Below are 17,245 nucleotides of genomic sequence, written 5' to 3'. Positions count from 1 at the left end.
GTTTTAAAGTGTTTCCTCCACTGTTGTTATAATGTATATCTAAGGGAGGGGGTGACCCCAGTCATGAGGAAGTCCATCTAGGATTCACAGTCCAGGGCCTCTAAAGAGCACTTCTTTGTTCTCAGTCCTCTCTCCTTTCTTAACCCCAACATAGAAGCCCCTCCATAAGATAACTTAGCAATAGATATGGGATGCTCTAACTCAATGGAATAGCTAGGACTGAATGAGCCATGGGTGAAAAAATTAAGATGGGTCTCTATAACACCATTTTCCCAAGGCAGTGAGGATCAGGAGTTGGTCCCCTTCAATGCTTCAGTCAGGGGGTTGGGGGGGAATCTGTGATTGGGTGCACATGTGTGTAATTATTTTATTTGTTCATGTGTATCTATTAAATGTACATGTGTGTCTATCTATATCACTACGCATAGAGACATATTGGGGGTAGGCATCTGTGTAGGTCTAGGGGATTTGTATGTACGAAAGGATAATACATGCGAGACAGACACTTGGGGAATTCCAGTAATGACTCTTTTTCATGTAAAGTAACTGACCATTTAATCCTACTCGGTTTTGTGTCTTTTAGCCAGACTGCAATCCACACAAGAGCATGGTCTTTATCCCATGACTCATTTCCCAACAACTGTCTCATAAGGGACTTTGTCAAACATCTTCTGAAAATCCAAATATAATAATAATCAATTGATTCACCATTATCCACTTGGGTTTTCACAACGTCAAAATCTAATAAATTGGTGAGGCAAGACTTGTGTTTGCTGAACCCAAGTTAACTCATATTAAACCATGTTAATCTATAAGGTCATTTGTTTTGTCTTTTTTTTTTTTAAATAAAGTACTGATTCAACCATTTTGCTTGGCAATGACAACAGGCTCCACTGGTCTATGGTTTCCCAGATCACCAATGGTGTCCTTTTAAAAAACGTTATACTGGCCACTTTCCAGTGTAACAAAATTTCATGTTTGAGCTATTTCAGGATGATGATGCCATCTAGTCCTGGTGATTAGCTCGAGTCTGTCGAATTAATCTAATAAGTCTTCTAAACTTACAAGATAGTCTTTATTGCTCTGAATCACCATCAAAGGAGAATTACGGTGTGGGTATGACTTGCAACATCCTCCTCAATAAAACCCAAAACAATCTTTTTCTGCTATTTATCCCCCATGAGCAATCCTTTTACTCCTTGGTTAGTCAGCAGTCCAACTGAGTCTGTAGGGGTAAAAGGTCCGCCACAATATAACTTGTGCATCACTGACTATGCTATACCTGTGGTACAGCTGGATTTAGTTCACCAAATCTGCAGTTCTCTGTGTTCCAATACAGAAATTTGCTACAATTAAAACTTGAAGAGTCATGCCCTCGCTGAAGAAAGAACCTGTGGCCATGGCTCATGCAAGACAAAGGAATGTAGGCAACTGTGACAAAGACTCTTGGTCACATCAACCCCAGTCTCCCTGAAGACAGAATTTGGGGAAAAACCTCCAGAGTAACGACAGAGGCATTCTTGTGGTTTCTTAAAGCCATAACATCAGGGCACAAGGCCAATCAACTAATCATCAGAGACGCTGATATCAAAATGATATAAGAGAACATCTGTCGTGGCAAGAAATTAACTGTGACCATCTTAGTGACCATCTTATCTTATCAACTCACATCATTGATCATCACAACACTTCAGAGCGAGCACTGTCTGTGACAAGTCAAAAATCTGCTTGAGAAGGAAGAGACTTACATCACATACTCAGGTTGTATACGTCAAGATCTGTAATCTCTTTTCACCTAGTGGGACAAGTGGAGGAGTGGCCTAGTGGTTAGGGTGGTGGACTTTGGTCCTGGGGAACTGAGGAACTGAGTTCGATTCCCACTTCAGGCACAGGCAGCTCCTTGTGACTCTGGGCAAGTCACTTAACCCTTCATTGCCCCATGTAAGCCGCATTGAGCCTGCCACAAGTGGGAAAGCGCGGGGTACAAATGTAACAAACAAAAAAAATAGGAGGCATATTGGCCACAGGGAGTGTGTGTTTATTCCATTCAAGTGTTCATTCTTGCATTTAAGGTGCTTTCCTTTGAGACTTTTATTTTAAGGTTATGCTGTTAGATTCTGAAAATTTCAAAACCCAATCATTTCCATTTTTATTCTTTATACTTCCTTCTTATAAATAAATCTTTTCTTGTTATTTATCATTAGTTATGTGTGTTTTTATAGTTCATCAGTATATTTTGGGCATTAGAAAACAGGATCAGGTCAATAGGAGGAATGATATCATTAGTCCAGAGTATGAAACAATTATTTATGCACATGTTTGTCCTATTATCCCTGGTGATGAATTACTGGTACCACCACCACAAGTCCCTCATAGGCTCTTTGCTTTGTATTATACTTGAAAAAGTCTTTAGCATTAGCTTTTCCCTCTGCACAGCAAGTTTCTTTTCAGTCTCTCTTTATTACTATTTTACATCTAACTTTCCAGTGCTTGTGCTTATCCCTGGTTTTCTTCATTAAGCTCTGTACTCCATTTTCGGAAAGATGCTATTTTGGCTTTCACCACTTCTTCTGCTTCACTATTAAGCCATGCTAGCCACTGTCTATCTTTCTTTCAACCCCCCCTTTTTTAAAATGTGTGAAATATGTTTTACCTGGGTTTCCAAAATAGTCTTAAGTGTCCACACCTCATGCAAACTTTTGACCATAGCAACAGCTCCTTTTAATTTTTTTAAACTAGTTTCTCTTTGTACAATCAAAGCTGTAGGACTTTTTTTTTCTTAGCACCTTCCAACCAGTCCCACCTCATACACCAGTAAGGATTAGATCTAAAATAATTCCCCCTCTGGTCAGTTTCTGGACCAATTGCTCTATGAAGCAATCTTTTATGGCATCTAAAAACTTTACTTTCTTTAGAAAGTCCTAATGAGATATCTACCCAATCACTCTCGAAGTAACTGACATTTCCCCTTACTACTGTATTACCAATTTATTAAGCCTTCTTAATTTCTGTTATTTCATAGTCTGTCTCTTTACCTTGTCCAGATGAATGATAGTAACTCCACAGCTATGCTCCTCCCCATTATACATAGAATATCTAAGATTCTACATTGCATTTTGTTCCCTACAGAATTTTTATCCCGTCAGACTCTAAAAATCATCCTTAACATTTAATGTCACCCCTCCACCAATCTGACTCATCCTGTCATTTCAATATAAATTGTAACCTGATATAACGGGTGTGCCATTGGCTGTTCTTCTACAAAGTCTCTGAGATGGCCATCATGTCTAACTCTTCATTTATTGCCATTTCTATCACGCCCATCTTATTTGTTAGGCTTATGGCATTTTCATACAGACAATTTAAAGAATGCTTATTATTTGTATTTACAACCTGTGTAGCAGTGAACAGAGATAATTTGGAATCATTTATTTTTGCCTGTTCTTTATGTAAATAGTAATGGTCTACTTCAGCTTTTATCATAGAGGAGTAGACACCTAATGATTGGAACAGGAGGCTGGGAACCAGGGAGGCCAGGGTTACACTGCCACTCTTTGTGAACTTGGACAAAACACTTAACTCTATATTGCCTCAGGTACACACAGTACTTGGATGTAACTCACCTTTAGCTACTACTGAAAAAGGCGTGAGCTAAACACAAAAATATCTTCCAATCATAACCTATCAATCTATTCTAACTTCTACATTTGACCAGTATCTTTAGAAGATACTTTACGCTGAACCATATGTTCCTAATCAACTGTCTGATTATCCCCTAGTTCTATGGAACTTTGGAAGACTGACCCTGAGGTGTATTTTCAAAGCACTTAGCCTTACAAAGTTCCATAGAAACCTATGGAACTTAGCCTCCCAAAGTGCTTTGAAAATATGCCTCCCTGTGTGGTGCATCCTAGGATGTAATGTGCAGGGTCAGGTGCTGTCATTTTGGAAGATGGCAGCACAGAGGCAGGAGCAAGTGCACATCATTTCTGCCTCTTGTCCAAGGTCTGCAGGTGGGCAGGGTCCATAGGTGGAAAGGGGGGTCACAAAGGTGTTGGGGTGCACTAGATTACCACAGATTTATTTATTTTTAGTGTTGGGGGAATCGATTGGGGTGAGGATCTACTAGATTCCCAGGGATGTTTTGGCTTGTGTCCAGGGGGAGGGAGGACAGAGGGCATATCTGGAGGTCAGAGGTGAGAGATTTGGGCATCAAAGCATGGGAAAGTCCTTTCTGTGATCGGGATTGCGGGGGGGGGGGGGGGGGGGGGGGGAGGGTCCATCAGACTACCAGCTAATTTCGGCGAGGGAGGGGGTTGAAGGTGATCTGGAGGGAAGCAGCGGGCTTTTTATATGCTTTCCTTTCTGTCACTGCATGAACCAATCACCACTCACACCCAATAGGGTATTTTTTGCTCTTTAGCAGTAAATGGCTCATACTACCCCCACAGTGCATGCTGTTTTTTCTGACAGCATACACTTTTTAATGCAGAGGTACTTTGCATGTTATTAGTTTACTGCACTTAGGAGCAAAAATTATGCGCTCCGCTTGTGTTAGAAGCCAGTGCATAATGTTTGCATTAGAGCTGTGTGCTGATGGCATAGTGCATGGCTTTTAAGTCTGTACCTGAGGCAAAGGAGGCCCAAGATCACAAGAAGCAACAGTGGGATCTGAACCAGGCTTTCCTGGTTCTCAGTCCACTGCTCTAACCATTAGGCTACTCCTCTATTCCACTTGGGAAAGTCCCCACTTTTCATTGGTTATGAGAAATAACTAATTATTCTACTCATTTGGATCCTGCCAGGTACTGTACTTGTAACCTCTTGGGCCACTGACAAAGAAAGCATACTAAGCTTCGAGAACCTTTAGTCTGTCCTGGCCTGGCATACCTTATGCTCTTAAAAGAGTAGATTTCTGAAGAGAATTTATTCTATCTAGATAATAGGCTAGAGCTCTTTTGAAGTCCAGCATGAGGAGAGCCCTTGTGAGAATGTAGCTTTGGAAAAAAGATCAGAAGAATAGTTGATATGAAATGATACTACTTTAAGAACTCACCCAAAATTCTTGCCTAACAATTTCTGAAACTGTGGATTAGGTGGGTAGGAAACAAGTGCTTAAAGGTCACTGAACAATTCCTATCGATGTCAAGAGGAGGAGCAGTTTCCCTGACCACAGAAAGGAATTTCATTAATTATTATGGGTGGTCTTTTGGGCCACAATACTATCATAACTTTAGAAACTGAGTGTATAATTTCCATCCAAGTGCATTATGGAATGTAGTACAGTAGGCCCTAGAGTAGTTTTCTTTTGGAGGAGTCATTCTTCTGGGAAACATCTCCTATAGGTCTTTTTGGAGCTCCTGGAAGATTACCCATTAAAATGACGGCCTGATTACATTCTATTCTGTGCTTGTTTTCTATATCACTTTCCTTTATAAGTGCTTCTTCCTTAGTAACCTGCTTTTTTGTTTGGATACATTTTGGATTTCTTGGAAAGAATGGAAGGCAATGCAACCAGTTCCTTAATTTTTAAATATCTCTGCCCTGGCCCTAGGAAACATTTTATCACTGGGTGGGAAATGGTAACAGGCCACATGAGTATCTTCAATGACATCTCTTGAAATCCAGCATAGAAAGAAAATTTCTGTTAAATTAAACTAAATATTTAAACCTAAGGAATACATTGTTAAGAAAAAAAAAAAGTTTTTTCTTTTTGGCTTAATTCAAATGAATGGAAAAATAAAGCAGACATGAAAAAATTGAGTAATAAAACGCAGTAGCAGCACTGTCAAAGAACCCAAACAAGTTTGCGCAATGAACAGACTGATGTCAACTCATGAGGTAGCAGCTGCAAAATACTTTATATTTGAGTGTGTCCGTGTGCGCACCATTAGGATGATGTCACCCACTTGTCCACATAAAACCTCCAAGATACTGTTAGCTGATAAAACATCAGTATGCAGTTGCAGTGCTTATTAAAGCTATTAAAATTTGTTTCTGAATACCATATTTCAAGTTTTAAAATAATACGACAAAATGCAGTACTATAAACTTAAGGTAATACCTTTCATATATTACTAGTCAAACTATATAGGGAAACCTGACAGCAGTCTCACAAGTTTCACATTTCATGAGATTATTCAGCTTCACATTAAGAGTTTGACAAAAGACATGCTTTGTTTTCAACAGTAATTATATTAATAAAAGACTCATCAAATACTGTCCCAAATGATATTTTAATAGCATTTACAAGGATAGTTACAAAGTGGTGGTAAAAATGTGTATTTTACTGCAACAAATTACTGCACAAGTCACTAATCTATGATACTTTAGTATCACAGGTTAATGAGTCAGGCAGTCAATTTGTAGCCAAAACACTGCACATTTCAGGCCACACCAATGCAGGGCCGCCGAGAGGGAGGGCAGGGGGGACAAAATTCCCCGGGCCCAGGCCTCCAAGGGGGGCCTGGCGCCACAGTCCCACCTGCCCGCCCGCGCCGAGCCCCCTGCATTGAAATCACAGTGCCTCTCACCTCCGTGTAAAAGCACTGCAGGCAGAAGCAGATCGCCTCCCTTCGGGTCTCCTTCCCTCCCTGTGTCCCGCCCTCGTCTGACGTAACTGGGAAGGAGGCCCGAAGGGAGGCGATCTGCTGCTGCCTGCAGCGCTTTCACACGGAGGTGAGAGGCACTGTGATTTCAACCCAGGGGGCCCAGCCTGGTGGCGGACGGAGGGGGGCGACGGCCTCGGGGGAGGCGGTGACCTCAGGCAGCGGCGGTGGCCTTGCCCGGGCCCTTGGCGGCCCTGCACCAATGTAAAGGCAGCAGGCCCCAAGTTAGCACCACCATCTTGTAAAAGATTTAGTCAGGGCTTGAATCAAGAACCCCTACTATCTGACACTTGTTGGAGGGGGGAGGGGCTTCAAAGTGGTCTAATAGTAGTTTTAAGTTCCCTTATTTGGCACCTTGACCCCTAACTGTAACATGAGACTACAGAGGAGTAGCCTAATGGTTACTGCAGTGGCCTAAGAACCAGAGGAAGTGGGTTCAATTCCCACTCCAGCTTCTTGTGACTCTGGAAGTGGTATATCAGTTATAGTTTATTTAGAGACCTGATATAGAGATAATGCAACAAGGTTAGTCAAAGCAACTTACAAAATATAAAACAAAATCAAAGGAAGAGAAAAGAACACCAAATGTTTGATAGAACAGTATCATTCATTAAAAGTAGGGGAAAAGATAGAGAGCATGTGGGAGTTAGAGAACTGGGGGCACACCGAGTGTTTGGTCTAGCAGTCATAGGTCCTGGCTTATTGAGAGCAAGAGGGAACTGGTGGCCCGAAGGCTATTTGGAAAAAGTGAGTTTTCAGAAGTTGCTTAAAAATTTAGGGAAGGATGTTGTTCTGATCAGAGTAGGAAGGTTGTTACACAATCTTTACTGTTGCCTCAGGCACAAAATAAGTACCTGTATATAATACGTAAACCACTTTGATTGTAACCACAGAAAGGTGGAATACTAAATCCCATCCCTTTACAGCTATTTTTATTTTTGTTACATTTGTACCCCATGCTTTCCCACTCATGGCAGGCTCAATGCGGCTTACATGGGGCAATGGAGGGTTAAGTGACTTGCCCAGAGTCACAAGGAGCTGCCTGTGCCTGAAGTGGGAATTGAACTCAGTTCCTCAGTTTCCCAGGACCAAAGTCCACCACCCTAACCACTAGGCCACTCCTCCACTCCGGGTCTGGGGGTGGATATTTTGAAGGAGTCACCAGAATAGACCATTCAGGGATCATTCCTTCCAGTGACACCTAGAAGGTGGCGGGGGGAGGGGTTTCTTGCTGAAGGGATTAAACTCTGGAATTCGTTGCCAGTTAGCTTAGTGGGGTTTAAAAAAGGTTTGGATAACTTCCTAAGAGAATACATAAGCCATTATTAAGATGGACTTGGGAAAAACCCACTGCTTATTTCTAGGATAAGCAGCATAAAATGTATTGTACTGTTTTGGGATCTTGCCAGGTACTTGTAACCTGGATTGGCCACTGTTGGAAACAGGATGCTGGGCTTGATGGACCTTCGGTCTATCCCAGTATGGCAGCGCATATATACTAAGGGATTATGAGAGTGTTTTTTATTTTTCCCCAAATGGGTTCAGGGGGCTGAGTTGTCTTGTGTCAAGCACCTGCGAATAAGTTGTTTTCTAGGAGCATCAGGCCCATTAGTGGACTGATAAGTTACCTAAAAGGTGGCATTATCTTTCCATGTAAACCCCCTAGTGGTGGAGAGGGTAGTTACAATAAATAAAGAAATAATATAAGATTGTCACAGTTTCAAATAGGGTTCCCAAATAAACTCCACGCAACCAAGGGATTTGACAAGAAAAATATTAAATATTTTATTAAATGGTAAAATAAATAGAAACATTTGGATATGTTCCTTAATGTTGGTACCAATCTTTCCATGAAAAATGCAGCTTGCAAGGTTAAAAGCAAGCTTATTATTTTGTATAATAAAATGCTTTCCATGCATCTCCATGCTTTGTATCTTATTATTTTATTAAACTGGACTTAAAAAACTATTTTACCTTGTTCCAAGATTTAAAAGCACAAAATATAAATAGAATAAGAAGTTCTACTAATGTCTGACTGATTACATATCTATTAGAGAATCCCAGCTTTCCTAGGAAGCAAACACTTTAAAGGGACTCAGACCCTCATCAAGCACTGTCTGTAAAATTAACACTCCACTATTAATTGCCGCCAAAGACAAACTGGCTTTTTGTTATACTGAATATTCAAAAAAAATTAGAGGGAAGTGGAGTTCAAGAATATTGAATCACCTCACAAACAAGTCCTCACATTTATCAAACAAAATAAAGCATTATAATCTGGCATGCATAAAGAGGAAAAAGCCTCTGTAGACCCTGACTTGCTTAAAAAGCTACGGTCTATATAGATATTGGATCTCAATCATTGCCATAAAAAACCTCCTATGCTTTTATTTGAGAAATTTACTTGTAGAATAAAGGAGGGCTCCTAGACAATCTCTATTATGGAAGTACTTAGCTTTAAAGTGGAGGAGTGGCCTAGTGGTTATGGTGGTGGACTCTGGTCCTGGGGAACTGAGGAACTGAGTTCGATTCCCACTTCAGGCACAGGCAGCTCCTTGTGACTCTGGGCAAGTCACTTAACCCTCCATTGCCCCAGGTACAAATAAGTACCTGTATATAATATGTAAGCCGCATTGAGCCTGCCATGAGTGGGAAAGTGCGGGATACAAATGTAACAACAACAACAACAAAAAAAGTCTATCGCCACCGCAGCATGTCTGACGATGGCCAGCGTTTTGTGATATGCGTCAGTGATTCAATATACTGAATAGCTAGTCAGTGCTGTAATCTTAGCTAAGTCAACGGGTGGCGGTAAGGTCTCAGGCCAAAAATGGACACGCGCTGGTTTTCATTTTGCTGCATATCCATTTTTATGACCATTAAAAAAATAGCAACTTTTTTTCCAGACTCCTAAGGGTCCAACATGCGCCCACACTGCCGGCCAAGTTTTTGGCGCGTCTTTGTAAAAGGGCCCCTTATTGTATTTATATTTGGCCATTTTACTACTGTTATGCTGTTAAAATGTTTTATGTTAAACCTGTACCTGCTGTATACCACCTTGGCCTGAATCTTTTCATAAAGGTGTTGTGGTTAAAAATCATGTTTTAAGAGCAAATGACGCACATTAACTGACAAAAATGTGTCATTCCCATAACACATTAGTAATTTTCCCTTAGTTTTGCATTAATTTCATATAGTTCATAGCTAATATCTATAATGTGAATAATATTCTCTTAGCTGCATATCTATATAAATAATTTGATGATTTGTTAAAATCAGGATACCTTACGCTCTGAGAAATGGTCACTCCTCCAGGGATAGTGTGCTCTTCCAGATAAGCTGATTGCTTCTGGAGTTGCGTGCTTTCAAATTTGGTGTGTGTTAAAGTTAGTATCTGGTAATCCAGGGAGAAAAAAATTGCTTGCTCTTTAGCAAGATAAGGGTCACCAGTAGCCATCTTTATAAAAGTATTGGTGGAGGAGTAAAATTATCTATAAACTGGGGAAAGGGATAAAAAGTCTGTTGTGGACAGTTCCATGGAACATATTGTTAATGAAGAATGATGTGTAATGAGTAGGGCTGAAAGCTAATTGCAGTTAATTCAGTGATTAATGAACTATTAATTGCCGTTAGAAAGTTAATCACATTGCAGCATCTCCTTTCTCCTACAAACATCTCTTCTGCTCTCTTCCACTCCTAACCCCATCTTCTGCTCTTTCCCCACCACCTGCGATTCAACATCCCCTCCCCATGCCGGTGTACCTTAAAGTTGGTCTTCCGTTGGTCCCCGGCAGAGGAAGAATTGTACTTACGCTACCTGCAGCCTGCTCCAAAGCTTTCCCTCTGGCCCGCCTGCCTCCTTTGACACCACTTCCTGTTTCTGCATGGATGGAACAGGTCACAGGGAAAGCTTCAGACCAGGTGGGAAGCTATGTCTGAGGCAGTAAGCTCCAGTAGCCACGAGAAGAGCTTAGTACTCCTAATCACCTAGTTTGTATCACTGCTCATGGAGGTGGATGGGAGGGAGGGAGAGGTGCAATACAATTGGGGGGGGGGAGGAGTGAGAGAATGAACTTGGACGAAGAGAAGGAAGAGATGTTGGAGCTGGGGGTGGGAGGGCAAGAGACCATTATTCCTCTAGGGAAGGAAGAGGGATGGGATTTGATATACCGCCTTTCTGTGGTTACAATCAAAGTGGTTACTTTGATTGTATACAATATACAGCTAATTATTTTGTACCTGGGGAAACGGAGGTTTAAGTGACTTGCCCAGAGACACAAGGAGATGCAGCAGGAAATATATAAATAACTGTGTGACTAACTGCAATTAAAAACTTTAATCGAAATGCAGCCCTAGTAATGAGGAATTGATGTTTTGTAAGTGGCCCAGAAGTGTCGGCAGAGAAGATGAAAATGGGGTGGGAAAGGACCCAGCAGGGGTACCCCAACAAAAAGGCAGAAATTCTAGCCTTACACCCTAAGCTCAACGAAACTAGAAAATTAGAACAGGAGCTAGTATCAAGAGGAGCTGCAGAAAGCACTGTTGTCCACCTGCTAGAGATAGAGAATACTGATTGATTCAGCTGCACAATGTCCTATATGCAGAACTGAATTAGTCTGTATCTCCACCTGCTGGCAGACAGGCATAACCCAAACTTTCTGGATGGATATTATTGTTTTATGCTTTATGGCTGGGAATGAGAGCCATTTTTGATAAGTTTCTAATCTATAAGGTGACATAAACAGGTGACAATAAATGAAACGCATTTACATACTAGTAAAAATAACTGGTTCATAGGGAACATGAAGCACTCCAGGGAGGATCACCCAATCTATGACTCACCCACCCACTCTATCTTCTGCTTTTCTTTGATAGAATGTTTTGTGAGGCAAGGATTCATATTTTGCGGCTCTACCCAATTATACAACTGACCCTATGTTCAATTAAATCACACTTATTAATCGAGTTTTGAGAATTATTGCCTTCTGTCGCCTTGTCTTGACTAGATTGTAAGTACCACCGAGCAGAGAATATCTCGTGTATTTCTACAGCATCTCATACATTTTTGTAGCACTACAAAAATGTTCCATACTAGTAGTTGTAGTGGTGCATTACCTGGGCTTGTTTGGAGGGACCTGTCGTTGCCGTCGGATAGACTGATTTGGCTGTACCTTCATGGAAGTTCTAGGAGATGACCGAGCAAAAGGGTCTGGTGCTGGAGGCTTTTTTGGAATCTTTTTTACCAGTCGACTCACCCATTTTTGCTGTTCCTCTGTTGAATTAGCTAATAAAAGTAGATTCTTTGCCGTAGAAATATCATAGTATACTAGAAAAATACAACGAATAATAAAGACTATATCAATGGAGTACCATCACATAAATATGTATATTAAAAAAAAAATAGCATTATATTACCAGGTGTTGATTCACTGCCTAAACTTTAGGAAGACTAATTGTCAACAAAGGAAATGATTATTGGTGACTAATTTATAAAGTCAGCTTGGTCACTAACACTATCCAACTCTTCTTGATACAAAGAGGGGCTTTTTTCAAAACAAAAAAACATCCAAAAAATGTCAAGAGGTGGCAGGAGGAAGTTTTTCTCTCAAAAACATCCAAGTTGTGATTTTCAACACCTCAATTTTAGACTTTTTGCTCCATAGTTCGTGCAAATTTTAAGAGGGTATATTGGAGGTGTGTTTTGGGAGGGACATGGGTAGCAGCAAAAGACAAGACATTTTTGGAAAACATCTATGGCCAAAATAAAGACTTTTTGACGACCTGTTTCAATCATGACTAAGTGACCAAAAGGTGCCCTAAATGACCACTGGCGGGATTAAGACATAACCCACCTTACTCCTCCAGTGGTCACTGACCCCCTTCTGACCCCCTACGATGTGACAGTACATACCAGGCTCTATGAGAGATTCAGATATAATGATCATTCTTATTAGAGCAGCAAGCAAGTCCCAGGAGTAGCCTAGTGGTCAGTGCAGTGGACTGTAGAGAAGGGGACTCCCTCTAAAAAACATTAAATACCTATTGTACCTACATATAGGTGACACCTGCAGGCTTAAGGGCTATTATAGTGGTGTACAGTTGAGTACAGTAGGAGTTTGGTAGGTTTTAGAGTGCTCACCATATGCCTTGTAGCGCTATAGAAATGATAAGTAGTAGCAGTAACAGTAATGGTGAGATGTGTACTTGGGACTTTTTATGTGACGTCAACAGCAGTGCCCCCTAGGGTGCCCCACTATTCTGCTGGGATATTTATGTGGCTAGTCTACTAAGAATGATGGCCCCTATACATCCAATGGTTTGCTTTTGTGCATTTTTCTTTTGGACATCATTTTTTCGAAAATGACCCTAAAAGACAGACGCATTTAGCCTGATATTCAGACCGCGGGAGGTAACCGGGCTGTCTTCCGCAGTCGGTGCTGAGCCCAGATATTCAATGCCAGGCCATTTCTGGTGATCAGCATTGACTATTCAGTTTTATATTGACCAGTTTAAACTTAACCGACGAAGCCGATATTCAGCACTGTAACCGGCCAAAGATATACCTGCTAATTTGGCTGCCAAACTTAGCCAGTGATACGCTGAATATCTGTGGATAGCGGGTTATATTGAAACATATAACCAGCTATCCACTAAGCACTATCCGCCGATATTCAGCAGGAGATAACCAACTATCTTCCACTGAACATCGCCGGACAGCCGTTTAAGTACCACTGAACAGGCTAGGAGACATTCCTGGCCAGTCAAATAGTTTAAATATCAGCTGGACTGAGCACAAAAACATCTAGCAAATGGCCATTTTCAAAACAAAAATTTTAAATTTTCTGATTTGAAAATAGCCATGTTCACTACTGGATTTTTGGATGTTTTGCGAAAAACGTCCAAAATCAGATTTAGACATCATATCTGTTAAATATCAGATTTATACTGTATCATACAAACAACAGTAGATTTTACAGTCAAGATGACGTAAAAATCATTTGATCAAAGCACTTAAAAAAAAACCTATATTTAGATATCCTGGACATTATATTGGTTGTACATCAATGTATGAATTTTGCTGTCCTTGGACTCTAATAAGGTCCACCTTCCTGACATCAGTATGGCCTAGTATAGTCAACTGTCCAAAACTATTTTGATGTATATTTAGTGGCAGAGGACAAACAATAACACTCCAATGAAATATACTGGATTCCATGTATATTCTGCAGAAAGATTAAAGGAAAAGCCCCAATTTCAATACAAAATCTGTGATTCTGTCCAATTGCAGGACACCCCGAATTCACAAGCTGACTTTTAACCAGTTTTATATTTACCTATTAACCACATTCATTCACTATATACCTTTGCAAGGTGCTATAATCTCTTCTTTTTTATCCATGTGATCTTTGTGACATTTGATATGGCAACGACGGCATTCCAGGGCAGGTGGGGGTTTAAACATGTGCCACAGAGGCTTCATACAAGCCTCACAATTGGTTGGGAAATGATAGAGGGTAGGTATAAATTCATGTCCTTTGTGGCAAATGTAATTGGACTTCTCTAGGGAATCCACAGGAAATTCTTGCTCCTTCTTGCTTTCGCCTTCGTTAGCGTACAAAATCTGTAAACAAGCAAAAGATTTCAACACATATCTACAGCAGCAAATTTGTTCACCAGTCTTTTTACATCCATTGTTTCTCTTGTACAGTATTTATTAAAATGAAGTAGAGAAATATAAGCATGTATTTTGAACATATGTCAACAGACAGAAAAAAGGTTGTACACAAGTTTTAAACGTGTGAGCAGTAGTGCTCATCATCACGGTCTCATGTATATTCATAATTCACATAAAATCCACATGTGTTGTCCAAATACATGCGGATTGTGAAAAATTGCAGGAAGACCTTAGGAAATTGGAAGACTGAGCATCAAAATGGCAAATGAAATTTAATGTGGATAAATGCAAAGTGATGCACAATAGGAAGAATAATCTAAATCATTACTTGATGCTAGGGTCCACTTTAGGAGTCAGCACTCTAAGGTGTCATTGTAGACAATATGCTAAAATCTTCTGTCCAGTGTGTGGCAGTGGCCAAAAAAACAAACAGGATGCTAGGTATTATTATGAAAGGGATGCAAAATAAGACCAAGAATATTATAATGCCTCTGTATCGCTCCATTGTGCAACCTCACCTTGAGTATTACGTTCAATTTTGGTTGCTTTATCTCAAAAAAGATATAGCGGAATTACTAAAGGTTCAATGAAGAGCGACCAAAATGATAACAGGGATGGAACTCCTCTTATATGAGAAAATGCTAAAGAGGTTAGGGCTTTTTCTATTGGAAAAGGGGCGGCTGAGGGGGGACATGAATGAGGTTTATAAAATCCTGAGTGCTGTAAAATGGGTAGAAGTGTATTGATTTTTCACTCTTTCAAAAAATATAAAGACCAGGGGATACAATGAAATTATATGGAAATACTTTTAAAACAAATAGGAGGAAATTTGTTTTCACTCTGGAACTCTTTGTTGGAGGATGTGGTAACAGCGGTTAGCATATCTGAGTTAAAAAAAGGTTTGGACAGGTTCTTGGAGGAAAAGTCCATAGTCTGTTATTGAGATGGAAATGGGGGAAGCCACTACAGGATTGGTAGCATGGAATGTTATTAATTGGGTTTCTGCCAAGTACTTGTGACATGGACTGGCCACTGTAGGAAGCAGGATAGTCTCACGAGGCTGCCACTTGAACTTTCGCAGCCATTTTAAACAAGCGGCTGTGGCGAGAGGATCAGCGGCACTGGGCAGGAAAGTGTGGGCACCTTTCCTGCCCAAAAGCAAGCCACTAGACCACCAGGGTGACGCGAGGTATGTGTGGGGAGGACATCCAGGGCTGGAAGAGAGGTGGATGGGAGGGAGGGTGTTGAAGACAAAGTAGTCTCTGTTTCCCCTTCCATGTGCAGCCGTCATCGCCGTACACTCAAAACAAAGCAAACCTATGAGCTGTTGCATCCACGTTGTTCTTTATTGTTGGTAGCATTTTTACTTAATCTTACTTATATTTTCAAACATACTGACTTGTGTAGCATACAGATGTACACAGAGGAAGCATAATAATGGAATAATTTTTCATAGGTAGAGTAGTAATTTGTTTATAAATTATAATCAGCGTGTCATTTGGAGGAGCTGTTTAATGGGACACCCTAATATTGTTATATTCGTGCAGATTTTTTTTCTCTCTTGGTAATAGGCCACTAAAACAGATATCATGTTATGAGAATCAGGTGCTCAACATTCAGACTTTCTATTTATTTACTTATTTATTACATTTATATCCCACATTAAACATAAATTAGGTTGAAACCTGGGCGCATTTAAACATTTTTTTTCCTGTTACTACATTAAAAGAAAAAGATAGCATTTGGGAATTTGCTCCTTTTGTTTTGTGGATTGCAGTGGTACATTATAAAAATACAGTTGCCTTTTTTATTACTACTATTTCACAGAGAGGTATTGAATAATGAGGGAAGGGTTTTCTTCATGCAGAAGTTCTGTCCAACATCAGTATAAATGTGCCAACATTGTACAGTTCAGCACAGTATTAGCTGCCAAGTTTATACAAAGTTAATTATGTTCAGTGGAAAATAAATCTGTTGCCTCAGGCTAATTGCTATGTGAATATTCTATCACTGTTTCATTATTGCTACCAAGTATTACATATTAACGGTATTTACTTTAAACAGTGCTTTAATTCATTTACCTAGTCCTTACATGCACATGGTTTTGCTTTTTAAACCCAAAGGAGATTCCTAAGGGCGGCTGAACAATTAAGTATAAACTGTGTTTTTTCTTGGAGCGCTTTGGGTCCTGCTAATTTGTACATCTACTGTCTTAGCAAAGAAAATGATTTATGTTACTTTTACTAGACTTTTTACTGCTTGTAGAATCTGGCTTTCTTGGGGGGTGGGGGGGGGGGGAAGGGGTCAAAGTGACTGCGGCACGGCAAAGGCTGGGCAGGCTGGGAGCTGGGATGGAGGAGATTACTTGCGTCAGGGACGGGTTAGATATCTGCCCCCGTGCAACTCTCTATTTTGGATTCTTTTGGGACCCGAATTAAGCTTGATGATTATGAACTATAATTGTTATGAACTGATTTGTCTGATAATTGAAGATAGATATATATATATATATATAGTCTCTCTGTTTGCTGGAATGGTGCACTATTTAACTGAGAGCTGGGATCTCCTGTCTGTCCAAGGTGTTAGCCCAGGCATGGCAATTAACCACAGGAAGGATACAAAGGTGGTCTGAGTGAGATTACAGAGTGGTTCTAACCCTTTTTGTTGTTCAAGTTCAACAGTTCCAGAAGGATCGGCTTCTGACTGATGAGAGAGGGTCAGTAGTGTGTAATTGCCAGAAAACCCAAATGGACAGGATCCAGGGATGGTCACCGCCTCATATCATAATTCAATCATCTTTAAAAAAATGTTTATTTAAAATGGTATCTCTCACAGGCTCACCTTTACTTATCTTATGCTTGGATCAGAAACAGCCCAGCAGCATGCTGGCTACAAACTCATAAGAACATAAGCATTGCCATAATGGGATAGACTGAAGGTCCATCAAATCCAGTATCCTGTT

At 40.4% G+C, this 17,245-nt stretch overlaps 1 protein-coding gene across 1 annotated transcript in view; it reads right to left on the bottom strand.

Moving 5' to 3' along the window:
- The window catches only part of ROCK2 (Rho associated coiled-coil containing protein kinase 2), a 428,174-nt gene that overhangs the window by 35,040 nt on the left and 375,889 nt on the right, over window positions 1-17,245 (bottom strand). Inside the window, exons 30-31 of the mRNA XM_030198858.1 lie at window positions 13,971-14,229; window positions 11,724-11,934 (exon numbers count right to left, since the gene is read on the bottom strand). Of these exons, the coding sequence (XP_030054718.1) occupies window positions 11,724-11,934; window positions 13,971-14,229 (470 nt within the window). The remainder of the gene's footprint in view (window positions 1-11,723; window positions 11,935-13,970; window positions 14,230-17,245) is intronic.

This window comes from Microcaecilia unicolor, chromosome 3 (genome assembly GCF_901765095.1).
Source record: "Microcaecilia unicolor chromosome 3, aMicUni1.1, whole genome shotgun sequence".
NCBI classification, from domain to species: domain Eukaryota; kingdom Metazoa; phylum Chordata; class Amphibia; order Gymnophiona; family Siphonopidae; genus Microcaecilia; species Microcaecilia unicolor.
This window is presented reverse-complemented; position numbering and strand designations above follow the sequence as displayed.